Raw genomic sequence first — 16657 nt, 5'->3', positions numbered from 1 at the left:
TTTTTCCCCCATTTAAACAAATGTTTCTGAGAACAGTACATTTTTGTTTAAGGACTATTCCCTGGCTGCAGTCCAAAGATTTTAATAGGTACCATCTTTTTATCACCACTTATTAAAAAAGAAAAAATGCCCTCGTATTCCCGAATGCTTCCTAGAATAATGATTATGAATTACATTAAGAGTTCCAAATGCTGAGAATTTTTTGTTTGTGTTTTTCTATTTTTCTTAATTCTATTTCCATTGCATTGTGGTCAGAAATGTATGGAAATGCTCCTGTCTTTGGAGAAGCCTCACTCACAGTATAGACTGTCTATTATGTTCTGTGTACCAACAGAATTTGGATGTATTTAACCAACCCTGACTGGGGCAGATTAGCGTGGAGCCCCTGCTCTGTTCTGGTTTTTATCTATTTCTCTTTTTTTCCCAAGATTTTATTTATTTATTTGAGAGAGCAAGAGATCGAGCAAAAGAGTACAAATAGGGGGAGCTGCAGAGGGAGAGGGAGAAGCAGGCTCCCCACTGAGCAGGGAGCCCGATGCAGGGCTCGATCCCAGGACCCTGGGATCATGACCTGAGTCGAAGGCAGATGCTTAACTGACTGAGCCAACCAGATGCCCCGACCCTGCGGTATGGTAAAAAAAATCTAAATTCTTACACTCACGTGTGCAGTGTCAATTTTATCTCTTAAAAAAAGGTAAATACATCATATGCCAAGGTGTGGAACATAAACAGATCAATGGGGAAGAGGCATACCTGCTTGGATGAATCACACTGGTGGATTCTACGAGGGTCATGGTATTAATAGGCAGACACATTCCATTTTTTGAAGTGCTGTTTTCAGATGTGACGACACTTACGTTGATGTATGGGCACAGCATTATTCCAAGAGTGCTCCGAGCTCAGTAAGGCATTCTGTACTGCCTTTATTAGCTTGTAACAATTAAGCAGACACATAGGGGATTTTCTGGACTATCTTTATCATGTTTAGTCTAGCTCAGAAATGGTTCTGGGGAACTGGTACAAAAAGATCAAGTTGCAGGCAGGGCAACTGGGTTATCTCGGTGAAGACATTTCTCTGTAAAGTGCTGAGGTGACTGATGATGCCCACTCGCCACCACACCAGCGCGTGTCAGGGTGGACCTGACACCGACAGAAGGGAATCTGATTAGCAAAAGTCTGGAGTTGCAAATTCCCAACTGTGTTTTCCTAAGTGGGCTATTGTCTCAAGGTGGTATGCTGCCCTACAGAGTAGCACTGAACATTACTGCAATTTTGAAATACAATTTGTAAATGTTTGGAAACTTCAGAAAGGTCAGATAACCAAAGTCCTCTCTCCTGGCAAAGAGAATCCCATGATCTCTCTCTTTGGCTCAGGTGCCATGCATCCGAGGCACCAGCTATCTGGTGTTTCCATGCCATGATTTTTCTCCTTTGTCTGTGGGTGCCAACTCCCACCCAGACTCTAACTTCAGCTCAGAACTACTCTCAGATGAATAGGACCACAGAACTGGAAGTTTAAGACTGTCAGAAGCCTTCCATGTTCTTTGGTAAAGGTCTTCATTTTATAGACAAGAAGACTGAATGAAGCCCAATGCAAACAGTCAAGGACCTCAGAGGATTACTGTTGAACATTCACTGTTGGCCCAAAGTGTGGCCATTATGGTAGTTAAGGGACTTGTCCAAAGGCTCACAGCCTGGCTGTTGAGCTGTGACTGTGACCAGAGTCCCCGGGTTGAGACCTTAGTTAATGTTGGGTGTGCCATTTTGCTTTCTCCACTTCCTGCTCTTAGCCCGTCTTCTGAAAAGATCCATTTCAAAGCAGTGATTTTATTCTGAAAAGGTAGAAGGGAACCAAGCAAAGACAGAAATGGGGGGGGGTATGGATCCAGAAATAAGCCAATAAATATTGTTTTAAAAAAATGAGCATAAAATGCAAATGGACCTCCAGAGGTCAAAAACTATGCCCTGAGTTGGTACAGCTCAGGTATCCTGTGCATCTGACACCTACATACTCTTCAGGACTAGCTCTTCTCATTGAGTTATCTTGCCATGTGCTTGATAAATAAAGACAAGATAAATAAAACAAGCAGCCTACTCTTGAGATACTCATCACCTAATAAGAAGACACAGACAAGTGAATAAAGCAGAATTCAGCCTGGTAAGCACCATGCAAATATTTATGCAGTGGAGAAAACTGAGAAGGACAGAATAGATGTTCTTATATTCTCCTGGGGGCAGTGAGGCAACAGTGTGTACAGAACATGCCAGAGAAAATGCTGTTACCTGCTGCCTGGGTTGCTCTGGACAGAGGTAGACAGCGTTCCTGCTCTCTGGGGCTAGGGTGCATCTAGGTCAGTTTGGAAGCCCAGCAAGTAACTGGGCCATGGGTCTGGGGTTCTAGAACCAACTTCAGGTAATGTCAAGGGAACGAAGGCGGCATCACAGAGCAGACGGGGCATTCTGAGGCTTCCACATGGAATAAGTACTTTGCAAGGAGGTGAACCAAGGACACTCACTCCAATTAAGGGAGCAGTAAGAGCCTGTTCCTTCTGCAGAAATTTCCTAACAGAGTTTCCCTTTGCTTACCTACTGGAGCTAAACATCCTAGGTGTCTGAATTAGCCTGCAAGTAGCCTTCATGTTCCCCCCCACCCCACCCCCAAAGCTTAGAACCGGAGGCACTGATCCTGATTACTTAGAGCAGGAGAGAAGAGATGGGCTGCTCAGGCGGCCGCAGCCCCGCCCGTGGGGATGGCCGCGAACACGGAACTCCATGGCCCAGGCGCATGGGGGGATTCTCGAACAGGGAGGGCCCTACTAAAATGGTCCTGTCTCCCTTGTCAGTTCTGCCAGTCACCCCAGGAGCAGCTGTAATCCTAGAAGGACAGCACCGGCAAATGGCCAGTCATAACCCTGGGTCATGCGTTGCCCCCGTACCCACAGGTACAACAGTCCTGAGGATGCAGGTGAAGCACCTTCCTTGTCTGGGTCTGCCTTGACCCGTGAGCTGGGAAAAAGGTATTTCCTACAGAGCAGCTTCAACCTTCTAAAATTCACATCGGTGCGGCAGCTGGAGGGGCCCTCAATGATGGGTGTGCCCAGCTACCCTCAGTGACCACACTGTTGGAGGAGGAAGCCGAGGCCCAGACAGGGAGAGCCAGGGGCTCGGGTCGGGCAGATCATGCTGCATCTGTGTTTATGCCAAGCCACCAGATCCCTCTTGTGTGTGCCGGCCCCGCCAAACCAGGCCCTCTGAAGGCCCTTCCCTTCTAGTTCCCCTCATCACACTCAGAGGAAAGAGATGATTTGTGTCCTACATATTCACTTCTACATGCCAGGTGAGAACACAGAGGTCAAAGAGGAAAAGTGACTTGTCCCAGGTCACAGCTGGTGCCTGATCTGGAATTCAGGTTTGGGGTCCTCTGCCCAGTGCTCATTTCATGAAATGGCACCGTCTCCCTAACGAAATGTATTTAGTCACAGCTCAAGCCTTCCCCTGCTAGTTTTCAGCCACAAAGATGTGCCAAGTATCCAAAATCATAACTCAGACCATCCCAAATACAGCCATGTTCCCTACGTTGCCGTCCCAGGCCCTGGAGGCTGCAAGTCTTTACCTTCAAATGCCCGCGCCGCGTCCACGAGGTGGGACCAATCTAAGCCCGTGGCCGTGTCCGGGAGGGGCATCAGGCCAGGATCCGCGCACTTGGACTTATCCGATAAGGACCCGTCGGAGAACCAGAACTCATCTAAACAGAAACAAAGCCAGAGCGTCAGTCAGATGGCAATGCGGGCGCGGGCGGCCCCTCCAAGGAGCTGGGGAACTTCGTACAGCAGATCTCTGGCCCCCAGTGAAAAGGGTGACAGTACAGTGCAATCATCCAAAAGACACACAGCTGGAAAGATGGTTTGCAGAGAATCCATGACCTACAGACTCATTTCAAGGTCAGCCAGCGACGCCCTGGGATGGAAGGGATTTTAGAACGGAGCAGTTCGATGGTGCAGTATTGAAATCTGGCAGCTTCCTCCCAGGCCGGATTTCCCTGGAGGACATCCATCCATGTCTGACTAGCTGCAGGATTGATTCCTGTTTTCTGCAGGATTACTTCCCCCTTTCAAGTGTTGCAAACTTCTAGTGTACACACGGTTTGGTACAATCTTTCTCTAGCCTGATGGTTTAAAAAGCTTCCAGGAGAAGGCAGTTATGTAAGCTGAGCACCACATGTTCAAGATGCCCCAAATATCAGTTTATTATAAAAATGCAGGAGGACTAACTTTGCTTTCATTATCGACGGGCAAGAAAGAGAAGAGGCGGTCTTTCCTCATGCTAGGCACAAATAGGGGGGTTAGACTGCTTTGCTGACTTACTGAGCTGGTTTATCATTGGCTAAACCAGAAACCCCTCGCCGTCCAGCACGGAATTTTGTCTGTCCTTTGTACAAATAGACCTTTTAGGGACTGGAAGTGTTTATGTCAGTGATAAAACTAGTTGTTAGAACTCACTACGCATCTGAGGACAAATTTTTCAAAGGCTTCACCCAGACTGTCTCTGACATGTCTTTTCTGAAGCTGCCCCATACATGGCATGCAGCTGCCTGTGAACACATCTGCCTAATGAGACCAATCAAAATAATGACCACCTGGCTGTCTGAGCCTGCAACTAATTTAAGTAAGGGGCATAATTAACCCAATGCACCTGTAATTTTTGTTCCCACACCCTTTGGGGAAGCTATGAAAGGCTGGCATCTGGACGGAGAGTGAGCGGTGGTGTTTGACCTTGACCTTGACCTTTAAGGGCACTAACGGTCTTCCACCTGCTTGACACCTTCACAGGCAGCTCTCAGCCACCTTCCCCAAGCCCCATCGGAGTATTGACAGTCTTGGGATGCTTTGACGATTCCTGAGCAGCCTGAAATTCCATGATCTGTGGCCATCTGTCATTGAGCCAAGGCACACATCTGATTCTGGTGGCCAGGAAGCCAAAGCCCACAGTGAGCGAGTGAGTAAGTACACCCAGCTATTCACCCAGCAGGCAGGTCAACCACTCTGCTTTCTGCTGCCCTGTATGCAAGTCTCGTGGAGACCACTTGCAAAGCACATGATGACTCCGGATCTAGGAAGGTCTCAGGGCGTGAAGTTTCACAACCAGAGGCATGCCCAGGGTATGCTAACTCCCTCCAGCTTGTATAGAGAAGCAGAGAGCAAAAGGAGGGAAATACAGTTAGTGGTCTTTCTTTCTTTTTTTTTTTAAGATTTTTATCTATTTGTCAGAGAGAGGGAGAGGCAGGCAGAGCAGGAAGTAGACTCCCTGCAGAGCAGGGAGCCCGATGCGGGACTCAATCCCAGGACCCTGGGATCATGACCTGAGCCAAAGGCAGATGCTTAACAGACTGAGCCACCCAGGCGCCCCTATCTTTCTTCATTACAAACTAATATCCCCTTTTCCCCAGTTTGTGAACGGAACTTTTGTGTTTACTGGAGACTATGGAACTGGCAAAAATGATCAGTAGATTAGAAGAAGTCTCCTTTCCCCCAGGGTTTACTTAGAGCGTACCCACTGACCTGTCTGTGATGTATTTACGAAGTGACTACCATATGCCTCACATTGTGTTCATTGTGTTCGGGACAGTGGTGGATAAGGCAGAAAGGCCCATCCTCTCTGGAACCTTGCGAGAGATGCGGGGAAAAGACAATAAACAAATAAACAAGGTAATATGAGTAGTGACAAGTCTTTCAAAGAAAACAAAATGGGGGATGGGACTGAGGAGCCTGAGGGCATGTTGGGGGCGGGCCTATCTTAGGAGGTGGCATCCCTGAGACACCAATGATGATAAGGAGCTGCGTGATGAAGAACACAGTTCTGCTAGAAAAGCTCTAGGGATTTAAATCAAAATCCATCATTTGTCACTGAGCAGGAAGATTTTGTGTCAATGACAGTCCCCTTAAATGATGTAAGAGCACCTAAATTCTCCTCTGATTTATCATGATGAAAATCACCTCAATTTCTTTACAGTTGTTTGGAAAATTATATAATTGGCCAAAGAAAAAAAATTACTTTTTTTTGGTCTGAGACTCCAAACCACCACAAATCCTTTATAATACTTTTAATGGACATTAGGTATCACCACTGCCATCACCTAGACGATGCTTACTGAGCATCTTCTACATTCCAAGGACCACTGGGTATTATGTTAGCCTCCAGGGATAGGATGACTGGGAAGAGCCAGGCTGGGCCCTTGAGAAGCCCAGTGAGCAAGCAGATAAGCCTTGCTGGGGTTGCTGGGGCTGGTTGCAGGGGTCTGGTATGGTGCAGGCAAGTGAGCCACTCCCACCGCTGGTACACACCAGGGCAGCTCTAAGTGGCTAGCTTCCTGAGTTTTGCAGAGGAGGAAGGAAAAGTACCACTTGTCTTAGGTATCAAAGCCTGTTACTTCAAATCCAGCTCTTCAGAGCTAGCGTTCCATCAGGAGCACACACTGTTCTTTTGGCCAATTCAAAAAAGAAAAGTGGCTTGTGGATTCCCAGGGATGGCTCATGTCCAGACACCGATGCCCGGGCCCTTGCTCTCCAGCCCGGACATTGATCTTATGGCTTCCTGTTTATCTGCGACCGGAAAGGGCTCCCTATCTCTACCGAGTCCGACTTTATTTGTTGTTAAAAATGCTGAGGAACCTTCCTGATGGTCAGATAGCTAGGGTTTTGCAATTCCTCTCCGAAAACCAGGGAAGATTGAGAGCATTTGAAAAAAGAGAAACAAGTGCCCTATGGAATCAGTCAAACCCTGCCCTGCTGCTGAGGGTCCATGGATGCCTTCTGTAATGCCAACTGTAGCAAGGGTCATCTTCTGCCTATTAGCAGCTCTTACCACCTATGGCCCACATGCTGAGCCTCTCCTGGAGTCTGCAGCAACTTGCATGAATACTGAATTATAAGGAAAATACTCATTTTATTTATTCTAAACTCTCCCTCTATTTAAGCTTCAAGGGGCATCCTATGGGAGGTGCCATGGTCAAAACCACAGGATTTGGAAACACACATAAGTTGATGCTCTGTTCTTATCTTTTGAAATTTAAGAACTCTTTTGAGTCTATGCTCATAGGAAGATTTCTACCATTCCTTGGAGAGCTTTGATCGCCATAAAAAACCAGAAATTCTCACAAAGATCCCAAATAGGCAAAGCAACCTTGAGAAAGAAAAGCAAAGCTGGAGGTTTCACAATTCCAGATTTCAAATTCTATTACAAGCTGTACTAATCAAAACAGTACAGTACTGGCACAAAAACAGACACATAGATCAATAGAATAGAATAGAAAGCCTAGAAATAAGCCCAAAACTATATGGTCAGTTAATCTGACAAAGGAGGCATGAATATGCAATGGGAAAGAGACAGTTTCTTCAACAAATGATGCTGGGAAAACTGGACAACCACATGCAAAAGAATGAAACTGGACCACTTTCTTCCACTAAACACAAAAATAAATGCAAAATGGATTAAGGGCTTAAATATGAAACCTAAAACCATTAAAATCCTAGAGGAGAGCACAGGCAGTAATTTCTCTGACATCAGCCACAGCAACTTCTTTCTAGATATGTCGTCTGAGGCAAGGGAAACAAAAGCAAAAATAAACTATTGGGACTCCATCAAAATAAGAAGCTTCTGCAAAGCAGGGGAAAAATCAACAAAACTAAAAGACAACCTACTGAATGGAAGAAGATATTTGCAAATGGCATATCTGATAAAGGATTAGTATCCAAAATATATAAAGAGTTATAAGGTTATAACTCTGTATATATCTGTATATAAAGTTATACAACTCAACATCAAAAAAACAAATAATCCAATTTAAAAATGGACAGAAGACATGAACAGACATTTCTCCAAAGATGGCATACAGATGGCCAACAGACACATGAAAAGATGCTCAACATCACTCATCATCAGGGACATGCAAATCAAAACCACAATGAGATATCACCTCATACCTGTCAGAATGGATAAAATAAAAAACACAAGGAACAGCAAGTGCTGACCAGGATGTGCAGGAAAAGAAACCCTCATGCATTATTGGTGGGAATGCAAACTGGGGCAGCCACTGTGGAAAACAGTATGGAGGGTCCTCAAAAAAATTAGAAATAGAACCTCCATATCATCCAGGAATTGCACTATTGGATATTTACACAAAGAATATGAAAACACTAATTCGAAGGGATACGTGCACCCCTATGTTTATAGCAGCATTATTTACAATAGCCAAACTATGGAAGCAGCCCAAGTATCCACTGATAGATGAAAGAATAAAGAAGATGTGGTATGTATGTGTGCACACACACACACACACACACACACACACACACACACTGGAATATTATTTGACCATAAAGAAGGATGAAATCTTGCCATTTGCAACGACATGGATGGAGCTAGAGAGTATAATGTTAAGTGAAACAAGTCCGAGAAAGACATATACAATATGATTTCACTCATATGTGGAATTTAAGAAATATTATGAACAAAGGAAAAAAAAAGACAAACTGAGAAACAGACTCTTAACTATAGAGAACAAACTGATGGTCACCAGAGGGGAGGGGGCTGGGAGGATGGGGGAAATAGGTGATGGGTTTTAAGGTGAGCACTGAGTAATGTACAGAATTGTTTAATCACTGTATTGTTTGCCTGAAACTAATACAACATTGTTTGTTAACTAGACTGGAATCGAAATAAAAGAAAAAGAAAAACAATTAAAAAAAGGAAAAATAAGGGGAACAGCAACAGTTTTCGCAGGGGAACACGAAGGATGTGAGCCTTCTTAGTAGGCAGTAATATTTACATAAAGAGGGCCTTCAGAGTATCCTCTTGAAGGTTCTCTTCCCATTTCAAATATTGTTTAATCTTGAAGATGGGTTTTTTAATCAACCTGTGGCAGTTCTGTTCAGGATATAGTCTCTTATGACGTTCTGCGGATCTAAGAGTATTGGTATGTCTTGTTATTGTCTTAAAATTACATTCATAGCCTTCTTTGTAAAAAAGTATTTAAAATGGCAGAATTTTTATAATAAACATTTACGAAGAAAAAAATTAAAAATAAATTAAAAGAAAATCAGGAATTCTCTTTAAACATGTTGGGAACCTGCCAGTGCTCAGCACTGCACTGAATAAAGCCAGGTGCCCAACTGGTCAAGGAGGAAAAAGATACTGGGAAAGCTTTTCAATATCACTGGTTCTCTGGCCTGTGAACTGTGTGTCCAAAGGGCCACTCCCCATTTTTTTCTATCTGGGCCACTGAAGAAATTTTGTTCTGAAATCCACTCGTAAGGAAAACAAAGGCCCTAACTGCAATGCCGAAACATTTCAGAATTATTTTCAGTTGCTTGATCAGGTCATAGTTTCATACCTCCAAATTGAAGACACAATGATACAGCACATTTCAGTGACTTCACAGGAAATATACATGAATCATGGCCTGAATCACATCCAAAATGTGTTTGTGAAGTACCTGCCTCACCAGGTTGAATTAAGATCTCGGTCTCTAGGGAAGAAAGATTCAGAGACAGGTTCAAATTTGGGACATCTACCAGCTAAAAATATCTGAACGAGAAGCCTGTGATTATTGTTACAGATACCCGTAGAAAAGCTGCAGCGATATTCGCTGTCAGGAGACGAAGCTGCCGACCCTTGCTCTGCACTATACTTCCTCCAAATTAGGAACGAGTCTCTACTAGGGATTCTCTGAGGATCCCATGCTAGGAATGCTCGAGGTTTAAAGCTTCACATGTATGCTGAGTTTCTGCCTAGCTCTTCCTATGTGGCTCCTTGGCCATCCAGTGCTCGAAGTTGGACAGAACTGACCTCCCCTCCAAGCTTTCACATGAGGCTAAGTCTCTGAGAAACTAAGAGAAACAACTGGACGACCTCAGGCAGTCCTCGTTTCTCGCACACTAGACATCTGTTGTCCCAGTTTCGAATATACTCCAAGAGCAGGATCTTCTCACCGCTGCTCTGCTGAGTGACCTGAAACCACAGAAAGGGAAGGATGACTAAAGTCTGTGGAGGCAATAAAAAGTAAGGACCACACCAGGTGAGTGCAGGAGTCAGACCCGTCAACGCAAATTATGGCCCACTCCCTTGTTTACATTTTGTCATTTCACTCGTTGAACCAAGAGAATTTTTTCTGAGGAGCTGTTACAGTAAATTGGAGAAGTCTCATTGACGGATGAGGTTTCATTCAAGAGCAAATGGCAAGGACCGCTCTTACTGCTTTTCCTAGAGAAACAGACAATGAGGACAAGCTAAGGCAGCTTTCAACTTGGAAAGTGAGTAAGTAACATATCCTGCCTGTCTCCCACTTGAGCGTTTACACTTTGAAAATACTAAGAAAGGATGCAGTCCTTCAGTCGGTGGATGGATAAGTAAACTGTGGTACATCCAGACAACGGAGTATTATTCAGCACTAAAGATTAGACGTAAGCTTTCAAGCCATGAAAAGCCATGGAGATAAGAGCCAGCCTGGAAAGACTACATACTGCAGGATTCCAACTATATAACATTCTGGAAAAGGCAAAACAAGGGAGACAACAAAAGGATCAGTGGTTGCCAGGGGTCTGGGGGAGGGAGGGATCAACAAAGCACAGAGGATTTTTAGGTGAAACGAAATTATTCTGTATGATACTGTAATGGTGGGTACGTGTCATTTTACTTTGTCCAGACCCTCAGAATGCAGAGCACCAAGAGTGAATCCTAATGTAAACTATGAGCTCTGAGTGATGATAATGTATCAGTGTGGGTTTGCGGATTCTACAAACGTATCCTGCTGAGGGATGTTGAACGGGAGGGAGCCCGTGCCTGTGTGGGGGACAGGGGGGATATGGGAACTCCCTGAGGCTCCTGCTAAATTTTGCTGTGAACCTAAAACTGCTCTAAAAAAAAAATTCATTAAAAAAAATAAAGCTAAAAAAAAAAAAGTAAAGCTAAAAAAAAGGATATGTATCTTTCATATGGAAGCAAGTAAAGGGTAGGATGGAAGAATTACATCAACACACAGGCCATGGATGATTTCATGACCACACATCAAGCATTTTAAATAAAAGAAATTACGTATGCAAGAAAATAGTTTCACTGATTTTATGAAGGCTTTCAAGAGGACATTAAAGTTATCTATTTACAAAAAAGGAAAAATATTTAGAGAATTATTAGGTTATTAGAATGTATCTGACCTTTCATATGGTTATCAAGAAGGAGTTTAAAGGTTTCTTCAATTTAGGCAAATGTAATCGTTATAATAGGTAGGCTATTATGTTACTTAAAGAAATAGATTAAGAATTTTATGAGACAAAGTTCATTTCCAATTAGGTTACACATCAGAAGAAGCATTATTAGAACTTTTATTTCATTTAGCCTGAGACTTCTATGTGTATGATGGGAAGTTTAAATTGGTTCTAAAGATAATGCTTTTTATGATGAAACAAGAAAAAAAAACCCTGATAATGAATATATTTCTGATTAAATCCTCATTCTTTCTGTACAATAGAAATTAAACTCTGAGAAAAAGAAAATAAAGCTAGTGTAAAAAAAACGATCACCCTTAAACTCTGACACATTAATAAGAAACGGACACTACATAAATATCAAAGATTTCAGGGTGTGAAGGAAAATCATGCAGAAATTGCCTCATCAATCTGTGAGCAGTGAATGGGAGGAAACCGGATGCGGAGAGCTGAGGGATGAGCTTGAGGACATGCAGCCGCCCGTGGGGAGAGCCCGGTTAAGGACCCGGGTCTCCTGACACCCGTATACCACCTTGACGGCCACTGGGTACGTAATGTCAAGAAGAAACAGAAATAGAAGGCTACCCACCAGAGTATCTACCTCCTGTACCATAGGTTCTTCTTTTTAAAATCAGGTCTTAACATATTTTTTATGAGTTTAATAGCTAAGATATTTACCTATACACACACACACACACACACACACACACACACACATAGGTATCTATACATATATATGACCACTACTTGATAAAAACGTTTAATATGAGGTTTGCAGTTTTCTTCAAAATTGGTAGTATTGCTTAACATTTTTTTAAAGATTTTATTTGTTTGAGAAAGAGAACAAGTGGGGGAAGGGAGAGGCAGAGGAAGAGGGAGAAGCAGGCTCCCCAGTGAGCAGGGAGCCTTATCATGACGTGAGCTGAAGGCAGATGCTTAACCGACTGAGCCACCCAGGCGCCCCCGGTATTGCTTAACTTTTAGAAAATGTCCACTCTGGTGCTTTTTATCATATTTAAAAATAATAATAATAAAAAAAGAAGACACCAAATAATACATTTATTTTAAAAAATAAACCAAACCCCCCAAACCTCTGTAGGAGATGACCTGAAGAGCTCACACCCACAGAAGCTCAGCAACCCGCCCCCCCCAACCCTGCACTTACTTCTCAGGTTCCCCATGCTGGGCGCAGGGTGGGTCCGGGGGGGCAGCGTGCTATGGTAGGGCGGGGTGGTGCTGAACAGAATGTCGTTGGGCAGGGCCTGGTCAAGTACTGAACTTCGCGAACTGCCGAAGGAAGACCCCCTCCGATTGCTGCATATGCTCTCATCCGAGAGGGTGCGGTACAGTGATCGTCGCGGAGACAGGTTCCCATAGAACGAAAACTAGGGGTTTAAATGTAAGGGGAGAAGGGGGAAGACAGACATGAAAGAGTTGAAAGCACAGAACTGACTGGAATAAATCCGGGGGGTACACATACCCCTCCTCGCTCACCCTGCTCTCTGGGTTCTCCCTAGGCAGACAGGCAGGCACAGAGCATTAGCTCAGGAATGCTAAACCAGGCGTGTGGGTCATCTAAGCACATGCACCAGGTCCCTGGTGCAGTTATTGGATTTGAATGTTTTCTTCCTTTGACATTCTGTGAAATATGATCATGAGTTAGACATGCGTGGCTTTATTAATTCTGAAATGTTAAATGGAACCTCCATAACCTCAGAGCAGTGCTCCTGCAAATGCAGAAGGTTGCAATTTCTGGCACAGTTATCCAAAAGCACACATAGCACTGGCTTGATTTTAATTTGAAATGACTATGTTTTCAGATTAGGCAATTTCTGTACCAATCAACTGCATGGGAGGTTCAGGCTCATCTAAATAATAATAAAACTACTTCTGAACACGGTAGCTTTCTAGGGCATGCAAACAGGTTCAAGAAAAATACTATCAGTCCAGGAAAATCTTCTTGTCTACTTAAAAGTCATCAGCCACAAAAGTCCATTACGATTGTTGAAAATGGAGCTATAGAAACTGATCATAACCGGATTTAAGGGAACCACTGAAATGATTGTGTGTTAACTCCCAGATAGGGTGAGGAAAATTCTTACTCAAGAAGCAAGTGGTCCAATACTCAAGAAAAATGAAATCAAATCTGACTTTCCAACTTTTTCTTCTGCATACTGAACCACATTCCTTTTATATAAACAACAGTAGAAGCCAGAATGTTTGCACCAAACAAATACAGAAGTGGCTATTTACATTTGTGAGTGCAGCAAGGAGGCTAAAAATATTTCTATTGTATGTGTTCCTTCCATTCTGTCAGGCCTGTCCAACTGATGAATGGTAACTGGAATGTGTGCAGACTACAAAGTAAAATTTCCACTATGAAAAGAAGGTGATTTGTCTTTGGGTGGGGGGGAGACCCACATGCCAAGGAGAAGTTCATTCCTATAAAAAGAAAAGCTATTTGCACTTTTTGTATAACGGTCTGCACCCAACCTTATACAGTACAACATACACGACTGGATACAAGTTTAGAAAAAAAAAAGGGAATCAATATGATTGACTTCTTCTGGGATTCCCCCTTCACACACACCAGCAGGTCCTTCAGAACATGATTACAGGCGCATTAGATTAAAGCGGCTTTGAGGTAGTATCTAATTAGAGTGTTATTCTAAGAACACAATTAGGTTAATTGCAGTATTGTTTTATTATACGGAAGACAGAAGCACACAGACTCGCTGTTTACCCTGATCACAGTCAACATGGCAATGCCTGATTTTTTTTTTCTTTTCATTTGAACAAGCATGAGCTCCGGATTAGAAGGGAAAATATCCAGATTCCCTGTCCTCTCTCTCCATGCTGGAAAGCTGCCCTTCCTAACCTCTCCCAGGCTCGCTCTGCTAACCGATACAACAAACCCTGAAGAGGGTCAGCCACGCACAGACTAACAGGTAGAATCACGAGAGAATGCTTGCGGGTGGGTGGGGATTCCTGAAACTTCTGAGTCTCTTTAGACCCTTCTTGAGTATTTCTGGTAACTTCAAAGCCTCCCGGAAGTCGCTAACCTTCCTTCGCCCCTCCTCTACTAAGGGACTGTCCGGAAGCATCAGTTTCAGGAAGTCTTCTTTGGACAGCACGTGTTGAGTTTCTGAAGCAGCATCCCCCACCACGGTCTGCTGAGCTGCTGCCGACAAGAGATCCATCTCGCCATACAGCCTGTGGAACAAACCAGAGGGGAAATTAAGAGCAGGGGTCAGGCTCTCTGTCAAGTGCCTGTAGCCTGAAGGATTGAAATCCGCTGTTTCGACCACCGAATACTCATGCGCATGATGCTTAATTATTAAGTCAGTTCACCGTTGCCGCATCTGCGCCAGACCCCCACGTCATTTTACATCTTTGAAAGGAGCTCAACTGCAAAGTTAGAGTTCTGAATAATTCAGAAAGAGATCAGATCCCCGAAGCCCTGGATGGGAAAAAATAGAGCCCCCCCCCCTTTTTTAAGGCCCATGTCAGAAAACACATTTTCAATAATTCATCAGAGATTATCATATGTCCTTTGCAGGCACGCTTCCTTGTGTTTCTTAGAAACTCGAGAGAGGCTTTCTCTTGTGGCTAGACAGCCACACACCCCCCGCCCCACATCTCACTTGGGCGACACGGAGAGAGGCACCCGAGGGAGCCTGAAGTTTAAGAGTAATCGATTCAGGCGTGTGCCAAGCATGTTTTATTATCAGCAATTCCGCAAAGCCGTTTGGATAAGGAAAGCAGCTGTCTCCCTTAATTATCAGGATATAAAAATGTATTTACGGACAACAAAAGACTGTCTCGCAGAATTACTGTTTTCCGCTCTTTTCCAGGGAGAAAACCAGGGAGTCATCTTTGAAAGGTGTACTCTGGAAATGCAATCTGAGCAACCAACATTCCTGAGGACACAGTGAATCATCAGGGGCTGTACCGGGGGCAGAGGTGAGCGGTCCTTGCCAAACGACCTACAAGGTCATGTTCCAGGAATCCGTGGCCCAGGGCAGCAGGCTGCAGAGGATGACCTGGGTGTTACTGTCACGTGTTACTGAGATGACTCTATTTCAAAAGCAAGGCTATCGTGTCACAGGGCAACAGCTCACTGGGAAATTACCAGAGTAAGAAACTCACACAGACATGCTCAAAATTAACAATGGTTGTCTGGAAGTCTCTGTGGCTTTTGTTTTGTTTCTGAGGTGGGTCAGGTTCAATCAGTGAAGGTTCCACAATATGATTTTAAAGGGATAACCGGAAACTTGTGGAGGGCATAACCGATTTTCTATTTTATGTACAATGAAATGGTAATATTCTGTAGTCCTCTGTGGCACAAACACTATACTTGGCTAATCCTTTTCCAAGCATCTTTCAGTGATCTGGTGGAACACTGTTTTTGCAGTCTGCAGGTGTTAGAGATTCATCACTTCCACATTAAATGGAGTGTTTCCTTGTTTTAGGAGCCCTTGACTTAGCTGGACGAGGCCGGGGGTGCCTGTTGCCCCCACAGGATGGGTACGGCCCACCACACAGAGGGCTGGCCCGAGCACTGACCTCATGTGATGCTCTGCTACCCACATCCGCAAACCCCTTCCTCATAATGCCCCTGAAGTTGCCTTTCTTTGACTGAAGGTCAGTGCCATCAAACCTGTGTGTTAAAATGCACAAACTCTGGGGGGCTCTGGAGAGAAGAACATCCACATGGGCACCTGCCGCCCTTTCCTGACTCTCCGAGAGAGCCCTCCGCTCCAACAGTGCTTCCATACAGAACTTAAAAGGCTTGGGATGCATTTCTGGGAAGCACTCAGAAGACGTATTGAAGAGGCAGAAATACCAACGTTATCATCAGGAATTTGCATTTATGGTCCAAAAGGGTGGTCATCGCTACGAAATTCCTTTCTAAATAACTCATCTGCAATTATTCACATGATGGTTCTTTTTTTTTTTAACAAGACGATTCCATTTTTAGTTTCGGCACTAAAACGATTTTTTAATTGAGAGAGCAGTATCAGGCTCTCCCTATTTAAGAAGTGGGATCATGTTTTAAGGAAAAAAGTGATACTAATTTACCAACCAAGCTTAAGATCTAGAAGAGCTCTCTGAAAAATCACTGTAGCCCCCAGCGCACCCTCCACGCGTGCTGGTGTTGACGGTACTTGTGGACACAGCCGAACACGGGGACCTCATAATTTGGTGCATGGGAGGTTTTTGTTTTTGTTTTTTTTCTTAAGGCTGTCCTTTTAAAAATAAGCAAACGAATAGCGAAATGCATTTGACTGCCCTTGCTTTGTATCCTTGAAATGTGATTTCTTTACCTGTCTCTTCAAAGAGACAGTAGCAGTTTCCACATGTCCTATCAAAGAGATTATCGGTGCTTTTTTTCTTTT

At 44.0% G+C, this 16657-nt stretch overlaps 1 protein-coding gene across 11 annotated transcripts in view; it reads right to left on the bottom strand.

Moving 5' to 3' along the window:
• The window catches only part of SIPA1L2 (signal induced proliferation associated 1 like 2), a 216297-nt gene that overhangs the window by 12954 nt on the left and 186686 nt on the right, over positions 1–16657 (bottom strand). For all 11 annotated transcript variants that reach the window (XM_027595907.2, XM_027595918.2, XM_027595915.2 and 8 more), the window contains 3 exons: positions 14321–14471; positions 12424–12643; positions 3614–3745 (listed from right to left, as the gene is read on the bottom strand). In XM_027595907.2, the coding sequence (XP_027451708.1) occupies positions 3614–3745; positions 12424–12643; positions 14321–14471 (503 nt within the window). The remainder of the gene's footprint in view (positions 1–3613; positions 3746–12423; positions 12644–14320; positions 14472–16657) is intronic.

The sequence above is a fragment of the Zalophus californianus genome, chromosome 15 (assembly GCF_009762305.2).
Source record: "Zalophus californianus isolate mZalCal1 chromosome 15, mZalCal1.pri.v2, whole genome shotgun sequence".
Lineage (NCBI taxonomy): Eukaryota > Metazoa > Chordata > Mammalia > Carnivora > Otariidae > Zalophus > Zalophus californianus.
This window is presented reverse-complemented; position numbering and strand designations above follow the sequence as displayed.